This window comes from Festucalex cinctus, chromosome 21 (genome assembly GCF_051991245.1).
Source record: "Festucalex cinctus isolate MCC-2025b chromosome 21, RoL_Fcin_1.0, whole genome shotgun sequence".
Classification (NCBI taxonomy): Eukaryota; Metazoa; Chordata; class Actinopteri; order Syngnathiformes; family Syngnathidae; genus Festucalex; species Festucalex cinctus.
Genome location: NC_135431.1, coordinates 13,707,103 through 13,728,784, shown reverse-complemented (window position 1 = coordinate 13,728,784; position 21,682 = coordinate 13,707,103). Strand labels below are relative to the sequence as shown.

Here is a 21,682-nt window from a genome sequence, read left to right as displayed (position 1 = left end):
AAAATCATCATCAGTTTTTGTTAATATCATCATCATCGTCATTATTATCATCATTATCATCATCGCATTAAAAGACGGGTACCATAATTACATAATTTTACATTATCTCCACGAGTGGTTACCGTCTGCGAAGTTTTTGCTGGAGATGGTCATCCAGAAGATATTGTTTTTAGACGCCAGTGTCGCCATCTCCTGGCCAGTATGAGAAATGCTCGCGGTGACAACTCCTGGCAATCAATAACAATAATAGTGCCACTCCGTTTTTCGATTTGTGGCTCCTGCTATATCCTATTTTCGTTTCTGAAATAAAAATTGAAATTCAAACTGGCTATTGGACTTTTCTTTACCCACCCGAGGCAGCCACACGAGAAAATCAAGCTGTATTTCAATTGTGGTGTTTCTATTTTAAAACGAAAATCAAACAACGAGTCGTTTTTCTATTTTTAATATCTGTTTCCAAACGTAATATCCAATGACCAAAAGAGACACGGACCCGCCATACACCAGCAAAATAAAGCTACATACAAAATATAGACAGCTCTCATATGTCTACACACCATACTCAAATTGTGGGCTGAGTGACCTGAGTCTAACTATTTCAATATATATTTCAAATATTTAAACAGTTTCTCTTTTTATGATAGGTCTAATCGATTTTTTTAACCAATATCCAGAAAATATTAGCAGTAGTCGTATTATCTGCAGCTTGTGCAGGTTTACCTAATTGTTTGATCTAGTCTCCACCAGCGGCACAAGCTACGTAGAACAAAACAGAAGCAAAATGGGCATGTGTTACCTTTTGTAGAACATTTTGGTGACGACTGACGAGATGTGGAGGATGTAGCATGTGAAGCCATCACTCTCTTTCATTGTGGCCATGAAGCTTCTGTTTGGAGAAGAACACACCAAACAACATTCAAGTCAAGCGTTTTCCTTGATTGACTTTTGATTGACAGCTGAGTGCTATTTGTGGGCGTGCGAGCTTATAGCCACCCATAGCTTTGTTGACATATTAGCAAGCGAGCTTCCAATGACCTAGCAAGTAACAATAAACAAACTAAAGTGTTGTCAAGATCCTTCTAGGTCGTGTATTCGTCACACACATATACACGGCAGTTTAACAATTTTTAAAATACTCACTCGAACGACATTGAACGGAAGGCTTGCTTGCTGAACCGGATGCGTACGTGAAGAGAGAACGTTCAATTCATTTTTAGGCAAAGTGCGTGGTTGACAGGTTGTGTTGTCAACGAGAAAAAAAAGTATTATACGTTCAGGCTCATACTGTACATATTTTTTGTTTGTTTGTTTATCTGTACCTTTTCGGGTAACACTGCCTTAATCTTTCAAAACAAATAGTAAGTGTATTTATTTATTTATTTATTTATTTATTTATTAACGAATATTAAAATGACGAATGTGCTTTGGTGAAATAGCCTGCTCGGTTGTCGACACGTGGCCAAAACATCTTTTTCATTCTTGGTAAGTCCTCCTTAGTCCTCCCAGACAGCCTGTAACAAGTGAAATGAATAAATGAATGAATTTGATTATGTATTTTTGTATTTATTTCTACATTTATTTTTGTATGTATTTAGATTTTTTTAATTCTAGTTTTATTTTTTGTATTTATTTGTACTATTATTTATTTGTCTGTGTTTACATATTATGTTGTTTTTATTTCCATTTATTTATTTTTTGTATTTAACTCATTCACTGCCAGTCATTATAGAAACTTTTTACATTTCCAATACTCACGTGATATTACATTCAATATATATAAACCGAATCTACCAAATAACAGAATAGACTCCCTACTTTTTGTCCCGTCCCGTTCTTTTATAATTGACAGCAGAAAAATGTAGGTTTGCCAAAATACAGCCATTTCTCCCATGGACTCTGAAACTGTGTTTATTTCCTATAAAATGGGGCAATGATGTCATCTACCGGTGGTTGGGCATCAGTAAAGTTGTTTCCAAGTTTGATATTTACAGTGGAGCATGCTCAGATTCGCCCCCATTTAGCACCGCTCTAAAAAATACAATTGACAAGTATACTTGTCAAAGGCAGTGAATGAGTTAATTTTTGAAGTGTATTTTTATATCAGTTTTTATTTATTGATTTGTTTGTTTGTTTATTTATTTATTTACTTATTTATTTTTTGCATTTTAGGTCCTCCATAACAGGCATGTCAGAAAGGCGTGTTCTCTGGACGAATGAGGCATTCCCTTTGAACATTCCAGCTGGGCAAACGCGCTGGCATACACCTTGCCAGAAGTTTTGAATATGGCCGACATTTAAATAATAAATCATTGCAATCATTGTTAAATGAGAGCAAAGCAACCGGCGAAAGAATCTTGCGGCCTCCCCCAAGGCTCCTCGGCATCTGCTCAACACGCGCGTCAACAACAGCCGCAGTAGGCATTCATCCTGAGTCCTATTCGACTTCTTTTCGTTCATATGCATGTTTGTACTTTTTGTCACCAGTGGAGAGATGAGCATTAAAACTGATTGGCTTATTATTTTATTCTTTAGGTATTATTTTTTGAATAAAAGAATAAAAATGGTGGAAATTTAAGATTTCGTTTACGTTTTATTTGGATCACCAGAGGGCGCTCATCCTTGCCAGTCCTTTGATAGATCATAAAATAATTGAGAATACAGTATAGGCCTATTGAAGTAAAATGTTCTTTTATGTTTATTTGTATGTTGTTGGAGACTACCGCCCCCATATATATATATATATATATATATATATATATATATATATATATATATATTGAAATAACACAATAGAAAGTATAAAAATAAAATGGAAACAACAAAATGCAAAAAAAGAAAAATGTAAAATTAAATAGAAAAGGGAAAAGACCAAATATATACAAACCTGTAAAATTATATATATATATATATATATATATATATATTGTAAGATTTAAAAAAAAAAAGATCGAGTTTCAAAGGGTCCTCTGCGATTATAATGTACTTTTGGCGCCCTCTTGTGGTCACCTACGTCAACAGGCCAAATTTAACTCCCTTGAACGCGACCCGCCCAATTTGATGGGAATAAAAAACACTAATAGGCTACCTGTAAAATATATTAACGTATGCGATCAATTCATGTTTCCTACACGGATCATAAATTCTGACAGTACAAAGTGTGTGACTACTCTGCAAACTAGAGCTGATAGATGGGCAATATTCAGGTCAGTGGTAGCAGGCTCCTCGCCGGCCTACCCATAATGCACCGCGCTGCCGAGACGTCTAATGCCTACTTTTCTGTACGTATACATAATGTTTATAGTTCAGTGGCGAGCGATGACCTTTTAAAGTGGACATGCTGGAGTGACACCAATATTTTGGGTATTGTTTTTATTAGTTTTTTTTTTTTTTTTTTAATCATGCTGAAGTTGCTGAACTGTACATTTGTTTAAAAAAAAAAGTAACATATTTAACTTTGTTACACTCATGCAATTAATCAGTTCTATGTGGGTAATGTCATGTTATGAAAATTAGTGATCCTGTAAGAAACAGAGTAGAAAATAATGATGCATTGATTGCATGGAAACTGACTTAATGGGGACTGTGCTTTATGGATACTGAAGTGATGGGGATTGTGCTTATGAGTACTGATAGGTGTTTATGATAGCTGAAATCTGATTTATTTTTATTTTTTTATTTTTTTATAGCACCCGCCATGACACACACACACACAAAAAAGTTTGTTATGGGCAAATTTGCGACGCTCAAAACATCCACTGTACGCAACTGCCCAGAATGAACCTCCATAGGGGCTTCAGAATTTATTTATTGCTGAAACGATTGATGGAGATTTTTAACTGTTTTGGGCAGATGTACTGTTTGGCCTCTATGACTTTAAAAGAAGTAAGTTAAAACACAAGGGAATTTATGCCATTAATTTTGTCATTATTATAGCTCAAATTTACATCCATATATGTATTTTTTTACATAGGAAAACTTATTTTGTTGCTTTCCATTGTGAAATCAAACAGTACATCGAGTCCATTAAATGTTCTCGTAACCAAAAGGCTATCAAGACTTACAATTTATTTAAACATTTCAGTATTTTCTTGTAAATCCCCCCCTGGCATTTTGTTTTATTTATTTATTTTTGTTACGTATTGGTCTGTAATCTTTAAGAATGGCTATTGTTGTATTATTGTGTGTTGCAAAAAAAAAAAAAAAAAGGCGATTCAGAATTTTCTTCCTGGATTATTAGTCGACGCACACACCGAAGCCTCCGCACATCACGTGACGTCCCATCATGAGCCGTAGCACGGCGCCGCTAGCTTTCAAGCTAGCAGTACTAGCGTAGGTTAGCACTCTTGCTCGGATGTAATCAAACTCTCCAAAGCCTCCACCCGGCACCGTGTCATCACAGCGACGCATTACATAAGGTAAAACATAGACTCTTGTTTTGTTATTTTGCTTGAATAGTTTGTGTTCAAGTTTTTGACAGCTGGCAGGTCGGAAACTGTTCGTATCATGTTGCTAGTTAGCGCGCAGCTAACAACACTAGCTACCCACGACATAAATATTGACTTATGGCTATTTATGTTAACTTTGGCAATGTAATTTATTTGCATGTGTAATAAACAATTATTTATCACAGATGACGTTATCTAACTGTTGACGTTTCCCGCCGCAGCTCAGACTATGTTTACTTCTCCGACTCCAAGATGACCACCACAAATTTGTCATGACCGACATAAAACCTCACTTCTAGCTTCTTAAGGTTAGTAGATCAATTTCATGCTTTCAAAATGTCGTTTCTAATCGTCTCTGCTGTTTGGTTTGCAGGTGACATCCAGGGAGACTCATGCTTTCCGATGAACTTGATTCCAAACCAGAGGTAACCTTTGTTTTAACTTAATGACGTAACTATGATCTTATAAGTTGCATATTAGAACTCTGTAACACTTAAGATGTCCCTTTTTAAATTTACAGTACAAGTGTTAATTGTTTTCTTCACAGCTGCTGGTGCAGTTTGTCCAGAACGCGTCCATCCCGCTGGTCCAGGGTCTGGAGGACCCCGAGCCCAAACAGCCCTGCCTGCCGCTGCTGACCCCGGTCGGAAGCGCTCTGTGTGGACACCTGCAGATCACAGGTAACATTATAGTAGGCCTACTTTATTTTTAAATGATACTTTGAAATAATATAAAATATTTTATTTCAGTAATTTGTTGAAAATATTTGTGTTGCATTGTAATACACTGTACGTTATTGACAGTACTGTTTTTTTTCTATAAAAAAAAACATCTATTTTGCTTGTTTTTAGTTTTGCTGGAAAAATAAAGATGAAAAAAAATCCCCCACCCCCCCCCCAAAAAAAAAAAATCTATATATTTTTTTTTAAAGAAATATATATTCCAAAATAATTTGTCTTTGCTGTTCAGATGGAGCTCTGAGCCCCCCACCGGAGAGTTCGTCGTCGTTGTCAGAGCTGGGGGGCGTGTCGGAACGAAGTCCACTGGCGGTGCAGCAGACGCACGTCGCACATCCGCAGTCCTCGCTCAGCCCGCCGCCCATCCTCCATGACCTGCAGCAGTCAGACGGCACATCCTACGTCCTGCTCAACCTGGCGAAAGGTATGCAACATCACGTTTTTGTAGGACATTCTTTGTCTGAAGATACAAAATGAAATAACTTTTTTTATTTAAGAATATCATTAAATTATGTCTAGATATTTATGATTTTCAAATTTCCCCTTTCAATGGACTAATAAAGGTTGTTATATTTATGACAAAGTATTAAATATTAATAGAAACTAGGGATGTAACGATATCCAAAGATCACAACATGATATCACGATATGAAGCTCACAATACGATAATTATCACGATATTGTGGGGAGGTTGGGGATACAAAAAAAGGTCACAATATTGTAAATAAAATGAGCTCGTGCTAAAAAAACAAAACAAAACAAAAAAAAAACAGCACAATATTGTACTTTTCTACATAACAGCAATAAAAAATATTATATATCAAAATATATAAATATAAGATATATATATATAAAAATCTTGACAATATGTGGCAACTGCTAGCCAACATTGAGTTCCTCCACATATTGAGTCGCCTCACAAGCATATTACGACGATCATCTGACGATTAGCATAGATTTTAAACATAGAAGGGCCAAAACATCCCTGGTAAAAATTAAATTGCACAAAAAAAGTAGCCACCAGAGGGTGCTACAACTGCACAAATGGAAATCAATCTGAGTTTTTGAACAGATGTGTTGCTTTTAAATATCGTGAACATGATATTGTGGCAGTTTTAATATCACAATATTGCCCCTATTGTTACATCCCTAATATAAACTGTTCATATAGATGCACATCTTGTTAAATATGTAATATTGCATTGAATTTATTAAAATATATTAACATGTAAAAATAGTCTTTTGTATTTAGTCTTTTGTATTAAATTATTATTTTTTTTAAACATTTGAACTCTTATTTATAATGAATTAAAATAAATGGTTTCTAATATTTTTAAAATATTGGAAATGTTATGACTGCCATTTAAATTTTAAAATATTGTAACATTTTATATGCTTGTCTTATCTTGCGACAAAATATTCTTTATCATTAGGAGCTATTTTATTTATTTCAAAATGTTATTTTAAATAATCTAAAGTTAGAAGTTTCCCATTTTCATTGTCTAAAACATTGAAACTGTATAAACCATTATAGGAAAAAAATCTCAAATTGTAGTTTAGTTTATTACCAAAATATAAAATATTCAAAACTTTATGTAATAGTTTACAAAATGTGCTGTAAAAAATTAAAATCTTACTTAGTGTAAAATGTTTTTATTAAAGTTACATTTCTAGTATTTTATTAGCAATACAGTAAATTAGAAAAAAAGATAATAATTTATTATAAAACAATTGTTAAAAAAATAGTGTAAAAGATTTTTCAGTAATTCATATTTAAGACAACAAACTTACGCTGAAAAAAAAAAAAAGCAGGTGCATTGTTTTCATGGAAGATTAAAATTGTGTGCATGGGTGCAGGCATCACGGCCTCCTCGGATTCCCTCATCTTCGACGCAGATGGAACGGGAGACGACGATGAAGTCCCGTCGGGGGACTACGGCCTGGACGGCATCGCCCCCTGGTATCTGCGGGTACAGGAGCTGGCCCACGACAGCCTGATCGCAGCCACGCGGGCACAGCTGGCACGGGATGCCAAAGCCAGTCAGGATGCCAGAACGACCAACGTCACCAACGGTAACAGTTACTTTTTTTTTCTTCGCATCTGCGCTAAATGCGTCTCCATTGATTAACTTTAGGAACCGTCTCATCCCTTTTGTCATTCATTCACAATCCTCCAATTAGGCTAGAAAAACAGTATTCATTCCGGCTGACATCGCAATAAAGATTTGCTGCTGGTCCTTTTTAGTTATCAAAATGTGTGTGGTTTATTTGAGGCATGCACACCTAGAATGGGCTAACATTGTTTTGCAAATCTTTGCATAGTACAGTACGTGTAATTAGCCTGGTTACCTATCAAGTGCCAATTTGGAAGACTTCTGTGGAACAGAATCAGTGAGGTAACCCAGAGCTAAAATTAGAAGGGAAAAGCTGACTTAAAGACGTACACTTTACTTGAAAGACGGCGGCGAGCAGAATGAGGTCAGGGCTGAGATGAAGTGAGAAGCGTAATCAGCGACGACTCAAACACTTTTCAACGCCTCTCATCGCAAGTCTGAAGATCACAACCAATTTGTAGGCTCGTCGTCCGCATGCTCGGCACGTCTTCATTTTCCAGTAATAAGCGCTTGTGGGTCCTGCGGCGGGTTGCTGAGATCAGGACCTGGAAGATAAATATTTACAAGTGACACCCAAGGTCTTGTGGTTCATCTTTGAACTCCCCGTGTGGTTAGAAAAGTGCTCGCGGCTTGAGTTGTTTACGCTAAAAGAAAAAAAAAAAGTTGGTAAAGTAGTTCTTGAACTTTTCCTCATCCTTCATAATCTACCACATATATCTCTAAATGTCATAGGAATTAAATGTGCCTTTAAAAAATAAATAAATAAATAAAAACATCCATAACAAATTAACATTTTTCAGAAAGAAGTGATCATCTAGACAAGAACAAAGATTTATTAAGGAAATATGGTTTTGAGTGGATGACGCACCCGCTACTGACTGACAGGCTTGTCTGTTGCCTAGGCGACCACACGCACAGCTCGACCTTGGGCGGCGACGAGCGAGAGGCGACCTCGCCGGCGCCGCCCCTGCCGCCTCGGACCGGGCGCCCCCTGGCCAGCCGGCAGATCCTCCGCTGCTCTTTTGAGGGCTGCTGCAGGACCTTCACCTGGCCCGCTCACCTCAAGTACCACCTCAAAACACACAGGTGACTGAGTAGACAACAGCGTTTTTCCAATGTACAAAATTTGTAGGCGGCCACCTCCACCTAATTTGCTCGTGCAAAATGAATTATGATGGCAATATTTCATCCACGGTGGAAATGGAAAATGTTTGTAGTCTGTATATATATATTGTGCATTTTTGACAATGACGCTTGCTGGCTTTCGGGCGTCTGGTTGTCTTTCTGGTAAGAAAATAATAGATTTTTCATCTATATGTGAAAACTTCTGTGCATTTGATGGGCTGTACTTTATGACGTCACCACATCATGCAACGGAAATTCATATTTTAATCATGGGAGAGAAAAAAAAAATCAGTGGCCGATACTTCCCGCTCGTGAAATGTTATGGCAGAACCGTTCTAATGAATGAATGCGTTAACATAATAGTCATATTCTTATTGGAACTATTATTATTATTATTATTGGAACATGGGAGTATTATATGTTGCATGTAAAAAATGAAAGCCAATCAGTTAATTTACAGAATACATGCATATCATGGTGCATGGTCAGGATTAGGGATGTTTGATACCACTTTCTTTCCCAGACCGATACTGATACCACTAGCAAATAAAATTCCCACCCAGAAATGACAAATTATTTTCAAGAAAGACCTATATACGCCAATGTTGGTATTGGCACTGATACCTGGTATCTGTAATCGCCCATAGTCAGGATGGTCCCACCTCTGCCTCAATTTGAGCCAGGAAAAAACCCTGTCACAACATGGCTTTCATTTGAAAAAGATTGAAAAATAGACAAAAAGTTACAATTATGAACTTTGGCACTTAGCACATAATGGGGGAAAAAAAATGCTACCATCTTTTAATTAAAACATTTCTTAACTGTATCATAGGTGATGTTTTAAGTCACTTTTTAACAATTAAACTAAAAAAGAAAAATCTTACTTCACTATGGGAACTAGAAACGTAACAAATGGACTAATTATAGTCAAGTAAATGAAGTTTCCGCCTAATTATACGAGTCCCCTTGGCCTCCTTGTGTTGTTTTTAAACAGCTTGGACAAGAAATGAAACTGTGCTTATCGTTATGATTTTGCACCCCAAAGCGTGGCAATAACACAATAAACAAAGCAATGTTTTGTAAATTGTCCAATATGTGTTTAGCGGCCCCTGTGTGGCAATAAAAAGGCCTCACACAGACACTAATACAACAATTTGGGCTATGTATTGATCCTTTGCTTTGTGTTACACATGCTGAAAGGGCTCAAAATGGAGTCTGTCTCTCTTATCAATGTCGTTTGTCCTCAGGAACGACCGCATGTTCCGCTGCGTGGCGGAGGGCTGCGGTAAGAGCTTCTACGTGCTGCAGCGTCTGCAGGTTCACATGAGGACGCACAGCGGCGACAAGCCCTTTGTATGCAAGGAGAACAACTGCGGGAAGAAGTTCACCACGGCCGGAAACCTCAAGAACCACAAACGCGTGCACACGGGTGAGCAAATGCACACGCACACACGGTTAGGGGGGATGATTGACTGGCCAAGCCCGAGATTTGACCAGTCAGCGGCTTTGGACCACTCATATTTTATTCAGTGTGACCTTCAGGTTATTTAACGGCGTGTTCCGGTCCACTTCCTCCTGCCCGAGACAGATTAACAAAGAAGCCATTGTCCATTGTTATGACACACACACACACACACCTAAGCACTATGTTGGCGGAACATTACATTTCACACACAAGCAACTTTTCACTTTGATTTTTTTTGTGTACTTGTTTTTTTTGGGGATAGAAGGTGTTGACCAACTGATTTATTTTCGCTTTGAATCTACAAAACGTTGCTTTATGAACAGCCTGCCCGTTAAATGCTAAAATAATGGAAAATGTCATTGCGAAGCTAACAGCATCGAATAGTCACAGTTTTTGAACCCTTTAAGCAATGGTTATTTAAAAGGATTGAGCCATTTTCAGCAGTAAAACGTTAATATTTAGTTCATAATTAATTTAATAACTTCATTATTTTTCATGTACAATTAATACCTTTAAAAAGTAATTTTGGTGATGATATCACCTGTGCTGAGGAAGTAGGTAACGGCCAATCATGTTTCACCTGATTTCTGGGTTTGGTGAGTAAACTGAGCCATGATTGGTCGTTATCTACTTCCTCAGCACACGTGATGTCATCATCAGTCGACAGCAAGTAGAAAAATTACCTTTTAAAGGTATTAATCGTACATGAAAAATAATGAAGTTACCACATTGATTATTGACAAAATATTAACTTTTTACTGCTGATAATGGCTCAATGAGTCAAGTATCCCTTTAAACCCAAACAGTGGAGCAACAAATTGTAGACAGATATGGCAAAATTAACCCTCTGAAAAATAAACGTGCCTTATGACACCTCTTATTATCTTACTCAGTCACTTCTTCGTTTGCGTCTGCATGGTTACATTATACTACCTCACAATGGCTAAAGCAGGCACAACAAAATTGATGGCAGCATTAAATGATGTACAAACTACTAAAATCTTTTCATTCCCTATTATTATTACTCTTATGTTTTTATAAAGTACAATATTTAACTCTTATCTCAAAGCATCACTATGTTTGTGCGTATGTTTAGGAGAGAAGCCTTTTGTGTGTGAAGCAGATGGTTGTGGGCGCTCCTTTGCCGAGTATTCCAGTCTGAGGAAACACATGCTCGTGCATTCTGGTCAGTGAAATGAGTGGCACCCACGCACTTGCACGCCACAGCTCTGCCCATATGTTTGTGTGAGTGACTTATTGCCTATATTGTGTATGACCCAGGCGAGAAGCCTCACCAGTGTGGGATCTGCGGGAAGACGTTCTCTCAGTCCGGAAGCAGGAACGTCCATATAAGGAGACGCCACGGGGAGGAGGGCCTCGCAGCAGAAAGCAGGGAAACAGGTCTCGAGACACACACAAGGACGTTTTCTGTAAATGTTCATATAAGGCCTGAGAATTAAATCCCCAGAACCGCTTGACTGTGAGGCACAGATTATAACCACTAGTGCACAAAAATGTACCCAGAAAAGCCAGAGATTTGAACCGAGCACCTCTCAACTGTGAGGCACGACACGTTAACCTCATATCTACCACACGTCACTTGGGTGCACAGTGTGGTGGAAAAGCGGCATTTTCTTTTCGCTGACCAATTAGCAAGCTCGAGCGCATCTAGCTCCGCCCTTTAGTTATGCCAGTGTAGTAGGTACCTTAAAAAAAAAAAAAAAATAGAGTATATTGCTGGGTTTGGCTGTCTTGTGCACTAATCAACTTTAAAAGGGTGACATGCGTTTTCATGCGCCAGATCAAAATGAGCTCTTCTTCTGGCACGCTAATTTATTTATCAGCACAAAAGCGTCACGGGGGATTGCGAGGCAGGCAGACGGGCTCCGGAAAAAGCGCTTCCATTCCAGCGTGCACGCTCTAATTGAACAAGATGTGCTTAAATCTGGATTTTATACCGCGTGTGTGGGTTGAAACAATGATAGCAGACAGATACAAGCTGGAATTACACACTGCAGACAAGCTGTGGGAGTCATCAAATTAACGTTTGGCAAACTTGAGGCCCGCGGGCCAGATGCGGCCCTCCATCTCATTTTACGTGGCCCCTGCGAAAACTTAATTTTCCCTTGAACATACATGATAAAAGGATACCGCGAATGTTTGAATTTTTTGTGTTACAGGAGAGGCCCTCACACGCAGCAGCCTCCTGGAGGCCGACGGCGAGAGCGGCGCCAGCCTGGTTGCCATGGCTACCGGCGTAGATGCCGTCAACCTCCATCATGCAATGCTCAGGTCACCAGGTGGGCTGATTTATTTATTTATTTTTTTTAATACCTACATTGAAACTAACTAATTGCAGGAATCCATGACATGACCACTTACTGTTCCGCTCGTTATCGTCCCTTCAGGTCCGGCAGACTCCGTGAGCGTCCTCTCTTCTCCTCATCAACTGGTCGCCATGACAACGGAGGGCACCACTTATGGAGACGTGGTGGCGCTGCTGTAGAAAGGAGTGGAAACAACTTGTGACTCTTGTATATAATCAATAAGAAGGATGCTGGTTTTATTTTTGCTCTCGGGGGGTTGTAAAATGACATTTGTATAAAGAAAAAAAAAAGTCCCAAAGAAGATGCAAGACGGGTTTTTAGAAAAATAACATTCATGTTACCTCTTCAAACATGTCAAGTTACATGCAAAGCGTGGGGAACTAACAAGCTCCGCCTCCTTGGTGTATTTGGAAGTTTTCAAAGTGATCCAAGACGGCGCCCAGAGCCCAACTTGCTTCCATGTTGCTGACTTTCTTGCACAACTACCAACAAAACAGACAACCAAATAACTCAAATGCCTTTTTGTATTTATTCAAATAAAAAATGAAGTGGGCGACAAAAGTGTTTTTCTGATTTGGTTATGCACAGTTGATTTATTGGAATGTTTTCAGCATTTTAGAAGTGCTCCAACTATTTTGCTCATCAGTCTGTTAACTTTTGTTTTTGCACAAGAGCATCCTCCTAACTCCCCATTTTTGAGTTACAAAATCACATTTTCTTCCTCAATTATTTGTCATTTTTAGGCTGCTTCCCGCCCAACATTTTATTTTTCAGTTTCATAACTTCTGAGGCCTCCTTTTTCAATATTTCATTTTTAGATTTGTTTTAAGCCTAATTTGTTTTGTTTAGCTCTTGACAAGGCCTCTTATTTTAAATTGTTTTCCTAAATTTTGAGGCCTCATTTTCCTAATTTTTAAAAGAATGTTCATACAGTTCTTGGCTGAGCGTTTTATTTGAATAATTTTCCCAACTTCATTTTAATTTCTCCTCAATCTTTTGTAATGTTTGAGGCATTATTTTTGTGTTTATAAAAAGTATTTCCCTCAAAATGTGTCTTATTTATAAGGCATAATTTCCCAACATTTACTTACTTTTACCCAATTTGGTCAAACCCCAAATTTTGCACACCTTTGAGGCAAAACTTTCCACATTATTTAACTGTATTTCCCTAAATTTTAGCTATAACAATGTTTGTCATCACTCACCTGCAGTGCCGTGTTGTCCTTGAAACCCAAGCCATCTTTCAGCAGACAGCTGATGTACGTCAAGTCCAGACAAAGGAAAGGGCTGACGGGAAAAACATCTTTACTTGTCTCCTTGCACACTGAAGAACACACACAAAATCATTACCATCATTTATTTTATGAATATTCTTCATTATGATGATGTCATCTCACCCTCTTTGGCTCTCCTCTTGAAATCTCGGACCTCCAGCCTACCTCCGTGATGCTCGTCTGCAATGGTAGGTGAGGCGCATTCTACATAATCAAAATCACAAACAATAGCAGAAATGAACAGAATGTGTGTACCTATGAGGTTCGCATCCACAGCGCGGTCAAAATAAAAGGAGAAAGCGTAGAAAAGAGTCACGTGATCTTCAAAACGAGGATGATGGACGATCCCTTTGACTGTCTTCAACACGTCCTCATAACACGCCCTGTACCCAGACGCACCTGAACACAACATTGATACTGTATTGTGATGCACCTGCATAGCGATCACATTAATGAAGTCATTGTTGTGTTTTGTCCTGTTACTTAAATTGAAGCTCACCATCTGGGTCTCCGCTCACTTGGTAGGTTTCTTCTCCAAAGCTCCACTCGCCCTGAAACCTTTTGGGCAGACACGGACTTTTGAAAACTGCACTTGACACACCTGTGGTAGTACATGCAAATACACACAAGCATGTGAATATTTTGTCACTACTCATGATGATTTGTTGAAAATAAATAAATAAAACAGTACTATGAGCACGCAGCGTAGAGAGTCGCGCTGCCATCAGTCCGTTGCCAAGGTAACTGCAGAACAACAAGGCGGGATTGTTAAAGGGATCGTTCGGCTTTTTTAACATGAATCTCAATTTCATCCTCACCTCCCGTGTGTGCGATCAGCACTGACATACCCCCGACAGCGTTCGGTGACACCAGTTCTGGTCCGGCGTTGGACGAGAGGAAAATAGTCCAGCAAGCTGGCTGGGGTGTCGGAAATAAAGCGTTTTTCTTCTAAAAACTATTTGTTTTCAAAAGCGTGATACATTTCCATCACAATACTCCTTTCCTGAAAAAAGTCAGACGCCATTACCGCCAGCCACTACTTCTCTGTTCGTTCGTATCACTGCACGGCGCCTTGTAGACAGCGAATTGACGCACTGCTGCCAGCTGATCCTTCCGCCTGAAGTTGTTTGCCTTTTCGGCGGAAGTATCAGCTGGCTGGCTGCAGTGCGTCGGTTAGCGCTCTACAGGGCGCCGCGCAGTGATACGAACGAACAGAAAAGTAGTGGCTGGCGGTAATGGCGTCTGATTTTATTCAGAAAAGAGTATTGTGATGGAAATGTATCACACTTTTGAAAACAAATAGTTTTTAGAAGAAAAACGCTTTATTTCCGAGACCCCAGCCAGCTTGCTGGACTATTTTCCTCTCGTCCAACGCCGAACCAGAACGCGTGTCACAGAACGCTGTCAGGGGTAAGTCAGTGCTGATCGCACACACGGGAGGTGAGGATCAAATTGAGATTCATGTTAAAAAATCCGAACGATCCCTTTAACGACGACAAGCAAGCCAGTAAATTAACATCTCGTCCTCGTGACTCACCGTAAACTCATTCGAGTGACATTTTCAAAGTTAGCACAAAGTCAGTCAAAGTGTTTGTGATCCAAATACTAGTCAGTGACATTTTAGAGTAGTCAATCTATTGACACAGTGAAGACAATTTAATTGTTGTATGACTCATCATGGTGGTGTTTACCTGTGAGTGTACAAGTGGAAGGAGGAGTTGAACATGTCCACTCTGTCTTTTTCAACACTGCAGTCCTACACACGCGCACACACAACACCGACAACAAATTTCAACCTTCAACAAAAGGACACTTATTTGCTTGTCTTGCATGATGTCATGTGCGATATCAGTTTAGCCAGCATCAAGTCATATTATATTTCAATATTTTTTGGGAGGAGGTGTAGTATTTTTTTTCATTTTCACAAATATACAGTTTTGTGTTGAATTGTTGGATTTTTTCATAGTAAGAGCCAGCATTTTTTAATAAGTACTTAAATATTGCATTTATTCATAAACGTATTTTTTTTTTAATGTATTTTTGCATGTTTTTTTTTGTGCATGTTACATGCATTTTCTTTGCGTTGTTCTTCCCCCCGAATGAATTAATTTTTGATCTTGTATTTATACAGTATTTTATAGTATTTCTTTTAAAATAGTATCGACAATGACAGAACATTTTAAAATATCATTTTGGTTTGGTTAAATTAAAACCAATTTTCCGATTCAAATCATTTTTCGTTACAAACCTCAAATATATAGGCCTACGTCAGCTAATTTATCGATAAAAAAAATAAATAAAAAATCCAACCTGTATATTTCTTATTAAAATACTTAAAATACCTTTGTTGTAGGTAGTATTTTATTCAAATATTCCTCATATTTCTCATCCAATATTTTTTTTATGCGATATTTCTCATTTTTTGAAATATTTGTATTTTTTGCCGAATATTTAAAAAAATATATATATTGGTAATATTTTGAGTATTATTGGATTGTCTGTCAGCTCATTCAATATTCGTAGCATTATTTTAGACCTGTCCCCAAAGATTGGTTAAATAAATGTGTATTTATGTTCTAATTAAGATGTATTCATTTACCTAATGGAATAATTAACTGTAAATAAAACAAAAGGTTAGTATTTAAAAAAATACATTTATTTGATGAAATTGGTAATTCAGTCATTAAGAAATGTACCTAATATTTTCACTCGCATGAGCAAATCCCTGACATCCTTCTTCAACTTGTCAATTATTATGCTTCTCTTGAAAGGCAAAAGCTGCCCATCAGGCCACCGTTATTTGACTTACTGTGCGTTTGGGCAGGAAGGTGATCTGCGTGGATGCTCCCCCCAAATCCAAGATTCCCACTGTCTGCTCAGTAAGCACGTGAAGGTGACCTGAAAACACGTTCGCTCCATTAGATGTTCCCTTCAAAGGACACACATGCGCCAAAAATATCAAGTCCCAGTAGACGGACTGCAGGAGAGCTCACCAGACAGGAAGTTCACCGTTACCCACGCCAGGATTCCTACATTTGAAAACATTGGTGTGGGGGAAGAAAGAAAGAAAAAAAAAGAAAAAAAGTAAGCTGCGACCAATGAATTCACGTGAAGTGAGTGGTCAGCGTGGTGTGACCTTCAGTCGTGCCGTCCATGATGCCCACGCTGTTATCCGGCACCAAAAACGGTGAGTCGTCAAACACGTGCTGAACCTTGAGGAGGAGGAAAGACGACCTGATTGAAATGTTATCCGCTGTAATTGCAGCTCATCCACCACTGGGATTCATTCATTCCCAGTGAGGGGGAGGAGGAATAAAGTGTCTTTCCAGGGTGCCCTGAGGCCGTCCATTACTATTCGTCGTCTGCCACACCAAAACGTGCGTCACTCTGACAACACCTCCGCTCCCGCTCTATCACGCTGTGCTTTGACATACTCATGTTAGTTGCAAGAGAATGTGCTCACAATCACCAGTGAAAACAGTCGCACGACTGAAATCGGAACAATTTGGTACCATGTATGCACTTCATTTACACTCATCATTTTTGTGTAATACTTTTGCTTTTAAGATAAAGAGGTTCAGATAATAGATGGATGGATGGGACTTTTTTTTTTTTTTTTTGGTCCATCTATTTCACATCATATTCTAGCATTTTTGTCATAATACCTTTTGTATGAGCTCTAATACTTTTGCCAAGATGTATTAATTTTAAAGAATGATTAATTTAATATTTTTCTTTTACTTTTCTTTTTTTTTGCCTAATTTTATTAATTTCACTTTAGATTTTTTCCCCATCTCACAATTTTGTATTTTCTCAACTATTCAAGTATCTTTTCCTAGTATTTTTGTAATATTTTTGTTAATATTTTCAGATTTTTTCTTTAAAAAAAAAACCCAAAAAAACCCCACCCACATTATTTTCCTTTTGTCCAATATAAATGTCTCATCATCATTTTAATGTTTGTTTTGTACTTATTTCCCCTTATAGTTTAAGTAAGGTCTTTGTACTCTTCCCATAAAATTGTAAAAATTATTATTTTTTGCCTTATATTTTTGTATATTTTTTGTTTTTAGTATGTGGTTATTTTTCATGTGATGTTTGTACTGCATATTTTTCAAATGTTTTCTTTCTTTTTTTTTTTTAAGTATTTTTTTCTGTGTGCATTTGTGGTAAAATTATTTATTACTCTCGCTTTTATTTTATTTTTTCCCTTAATACTTTTGGATTTTATATATATATATATATATATATATATATATATATATTACATACCTATTACCTACATTAACATTTTTTTCAAAATATTGTATTTGTTGCCTTGAATTATATTATTGTTTATTATTAGTGTATTCATTTTTTTCTTAAGCATTTTGTTTCTAATACAAATTTTAACATGTCATCTAATATTTTTTGGCTAATTATTATTTTTCATCCTATATTTTTGCATACTTGCCCTAATATTTCTTTTCTTATGTTTTTGTATTTTTTCCCCTTCAAGTCTGTGTATTTTTCTGTAATATTTTTACATTTTATTATAATATTGCAATATATTTTATCTAATGTTCATTAGCTAGTACATTACTTTCACTTCCTCCCCTAGTAATAATATATTCATATATAATATATTCCATTCACAGTCACATTCTTACCACCAGTGAGTGGGAACTGAGGCACCATCAGTGACGATTAACTATCTGCTTCTCTAATTTTCAAGGTATGACATTTTGTCCGGAGGGACCACAGTGGATCAATGGTTATCACAAGTGCCTCACAGTAGTGAGGTTGTGTGAAGTTTATAAGTTCTTTCAGTACTTGTGTGGTTTTACTTAATAATTATGATTGGTGGAATCTTCTGTTGTGGATGTGGACAGACAAAGTGCCCTGAGCATCACCTGACTTAGAAGAGCTTGGGCTTTGTCTGGAGACATCAGTCGAAGTCCCGCAGTAGCTCTCAGCATCACCGGAGTGTTTTTCCACTGTAAAGGCGGAACCGTGCTCCTGGCCACCTTCAACAGTGTCCTCACGGAATGTGCAGCCTTCACAAAACACACACACAGCAACATCTCATACCAACCTCTCAAGACTTTTGCATCAAGCCATCAACTCACCATCTCAGGAGAGTGCACGTGCGCTGACAGACCAGGTTTCACCGAGTGGAACGTCTCATTGTCTAACATGGGCAGGGCATCTATAAGAGACAACACGCGCGCATCAGTAGAAGAACATGCCGACGACAGAGAACAACGTCAAATATTTTTTATTTACCAATATATATATTTTTTTAATCTATTGTTAATATTTATATTAACAGCTAATATAGTTGTGTATTGTTCATCTAATATTTTTTAGGTCTATGCTTTTGTAGTTTCTGTCTGTTTTGATAAATATTTGTTTCTGCTAAGAGTATTATATATTTCAGCATTTTCTCCATATTTTTGTCAAATATTTTTGTATTTTATGTATCAAATATCAGCCTGTATTTGAACTGTTTTTGTCAAGGCATTTTTTTCCAAATAGCTCAATATTTTTTTTATTATATTCAATATCATTGTGTATTTAATCTAAGTTTTTTTTAATCATTTCTAATATTTATGCATCTTTCATCAAATACTTTGTTTTGCTTTTTTTTTTATAACGCTTTCTATTTGTTGTATAATTTTTTTCAAGTTATTTTGATTTTGTTATATTCAGATTTTTGGTATAAGATTTTTTTTCCCCTGATTTTTGACAAATATTTTTTGTAAGTCATAATGTGTTTGTATTTCATAAAAAATACTGGCATTTATTTTAGCTATTTTTGTCGTAATATATTGTTTTGTTTTTTTGTCATATGAAAGTATTTTTGTTGTAATAGTCAAGTTTTTATACACTATTAATATATGCTTTTCTTATCTGGGTATATCAAAGAATATTTTTTTATATATATTTTATTAATATTTTTTCAAATATCTGTGTGTAATTCATCTTTATTGTAGTTTGGTTTTATTTATTTTCCGGAATATTCACCCCCCTGCCATTTTTTTTTTTTTAAATTGTGCAGTTTTCATCAAATATGTTAATTGTTTTTCATCAAGTGTTCACTACTTTTTTAAGCACGGGCCTTTTAAAACCAGGAATGACAGAGGCCAGGTTCAAGGACCTGCTTGGGTGTGAACGAAAGCGTAGACGTGGATGCGCGTCCCAGTACTGCCCGCGTCAAACATCACCGCGTAGTAGACTCGGCTGTGGTTGGCTGTTTGGTGGAGCATGGCGGATGGATGGCCGCCGCCGCAGACATCTGTCCACTCTGAGACCTGAGCCCCGATGACGACCACCAGCACAACCAGCAACAGGAGCAGCTTCATCTTCACTGTGAGGGACGAAGACCAGAGAGACAGTTAGTCAAGGTAATATAACATACTTGAGTATGAATACTACTTTTACTCTGTTACATTGAACTACATTCCACTCACTACTCATGTTTGTATGTATTATTGCTTGCATGATGTATTTGTTGTGGTTTGTCAGCAAGACGTCTGTCACACCTCTGATGCAGAAAACCTGTTAGCATTAGCAAATGAATGACGCGACATGTCATTAGGCAGCGGGACGAGCTACGGGGGAGCGACAGCCTACCGTGTTAGCGTCAAATCAACGCGCTTTCCTGCTGTCAACAGGAACAGGAACATGAGAGAGTTGGATCGACTGTGTCAATCATTGCAACTCCAGTAACACGTTTTAATTGTACAGGTGATGTTTAAAGTAACTTTTTTAATCTCGTCGACTATATCTGTGGAAAATTCATTCAGCCCTGTTATATCTTTTTTTTTTTTTTTAAATATTCATCTTTCGATGGATTAAGACATCAGTTACATTAGCATCTGTTTCATAAAATCAATTATCATCTATCATATTCGTTACTTTATATATCATAATAAAATAGCTTTTTTTTTTATATTGCCAACATAGTTTTATTTTTACCACATTTTGGTGAAATATTTTGTTGTATTTGTGTAGTTTATTTTGTCATAATTTGGTGGTATTTTGTTTTTGTCTAAATTTTTAATTTTTTAATTATTTTTTTCCCCAATTTTCACTATTCCACTGTTTTTAGCAGTACAAATATAAAATAATAATAATCTAAAATATGACAAAATATCGCTATACTGTATTATATTTATATTATAGCTGTATATGTTCACAGTAGTCCATAGGGGGAAAATAATACATTCTATCCAGAAATAAATATTAAAATAAAACAAGGGTTTTCGCGAAAGGGGAAACAATAATGAAATTTTTAAATGTTAAAAAAAATATATCTGAATACATTAGTTGGTCGCAGTTGCTTAATATTGTTTTGTAAAATAAAATAAAAAAACGAGCGGAGGTCGCAGGTGACGCTCATCACTCAGCGTTTAAATATCTAAACACAGCTTCATTTGCACACTCTAAGATTATTTCCCCAGATTAAACTACAAAACAAAGTTAATTTATCTTCTATTTCAACTGTCGGCAATCTTATTTATTCCAACTTTTTGCTAGCTAACGACGACATGCTAGCTCCAGAAAACACGTCAAACTAAACCCAAACTTAGAAGCCCTCGTGGGAAAAAACGAACAATGTCGAATAAACACAACTGTCCCACAACATGTTGCTGACATATTTGGTAGTTCAAAAGTAGTGAAAGTCGAACTATAAGCGGATAAACACGGTTGGGTCTCACCATGATGTTCCTCTGACAACTACAAGAGTACGTTTACGTTAGCATAGCTGTGACGTCATGGCTTCGACAAACCCAAAAGATAACATTCATTGAAACAAAAATTAGTCATTTATTTTAAAAGCAAACTAATTTTTAATAAGTATATATTATAAATAAAATTCCCAGGTAAGTATTAGCTACATAGTATTAAATGAAGGAAGGGGGGACGGCAGAAAGGAACAAAGAAGGAATGGGCAGTAAAAAAGGATTATGGAATGTGAAGCAAGAATTGCTGAAGGAGAAAGGGAAGATATAAGGAGAGAAGGAATAGACAGTAGAAAGGAAGAAGATAAGGAACTTAGGAAGGAGGAAAAGCAGCCTGAAGGAAGGAAGAGGGAAGGATGATGGAAGAAAAGATGATTGAATTAAAGTGGGAAGGACAACAAACCCTGAAGGAGGGAACAAAAGGAGGAAGCGCAAAAGAGGGGAATGAAGGGATTTGGAAAGAATGTT

General features: G+C 37.1%; 2 protein-coding genes and 1 long non-coding RNA gene across 8 annotated transcripts in view; 1 reads left to right on the top strand and 2 right to left on the bottom strand.

Moving 5' to 3' along the window:
- Positions 1–1,319, bottom strand: part of LOC144010407 (uncharacterized) — an 8,098-nt gene extending 6,779 nt beyond the window's left edge. The window contains exons 1-2 of one of the 2 annotated variants that reach the window (XR_013281200.1): positions 1,141–1,319; positions 797–886 (exon numbers count right to left, since the gene is read on the bottom strand). This is a non-coding gene — a long non-coding RNA (uncharacterized LOC144010407). The remainder of the gene's footprint in view (positions 1–796; positions 887–1,140) is intronic. The other variant, XR_013281199.1, reaches the window with a different exon arrangement.
- Positions 1,320–4,248: 2,929 nt separating this feature from the next.
- Positions 4,249–12,768, top strand: znf410 (zinc finger protein 410). Its single transcript, XM_077511264.1, has 12 exons — positions 4,249–4,415; positions 4,667–4,753; positions 4,819–4,870; positions 4,993–5,125; positions 5,415–5,606; positions 7,040–7,255; positions 8,199–8,382; positions 9,669–9,850; positions 10,983–11,072; positions 11,168–11,287; positions 12,067–12,186; positions 12,295–12,768. The coding sequence occupies exons 3-12, from the start codon at positions 4,838–4,840 to the stop codon at positions 12,390–12,392; spliced, it is 1,368 nt and encodes a 455-aa protein (XP_077367390.1). The 5' UTR covers positions 4,249–4,415; positions 4,667–4,753; positions 4,819–4,837; the 3' UTR covers positions 12,393–12,768.
- Positions 5,396–21,613, bottom strand: entpd5b (ectonucleoside triphosphate diphosphohydrolase 5b). Of its 5 annotated transcripts, none has more exons than XR_013281349.1 (20): positions 21,191–21,613; positions 19,627–19,836; positions 18,596–18,675; positions 18,380–18,523; positions 16,624–16,699; positions 16,481–16,516; positions 16,297–16,385; positions 15,179–15,243; positions 14,179–14,231; positions 13,987–14,088; positions 13,743–13,886; positions 13,611–13,667; positions 13,419–13,537; positions 12,555–12,695; positions 12,269–12,386; positions 11,182–11,314; positions 8,165–8,368; positions 7,627–7,841; positions 6,974–7,200; positions 5,396–5,596 (listed from the first exon to the last, which is right to left on the bottom strand). XR_013281349.1 is itself a non-coding variant. In XM_077511265.1 (14 exons), the coding sequence occupies exons 1-14, from the start codon at positions 19,968–19,970 to the stop codon at positions 12,594–12,596; spliced, it is 1,308 nt and encodes a 435-aa protein (XP_077367391.1). In that variant the 5' UTR covers positions 19,971–20,376; the 3' UTR covers positions 12,454–12,593. The 5 variants fall into 5 exon arrangements, 1 of the variants encoding a protein (XP_077367391.1); XR_013281346.1 differs by lacking the exon at positions 21,191–21,613 and adding an exon at positions 19,940–20,020; XR_013281348.1 differs by lacking the exon at positions 21,191–21,613 and adding an exon at positions 19,940–20,020 and having other exon boundaries at positions 11,182–11,289.
- Positions 21,614–21,682: the final 69 nt, after the last annotated feature.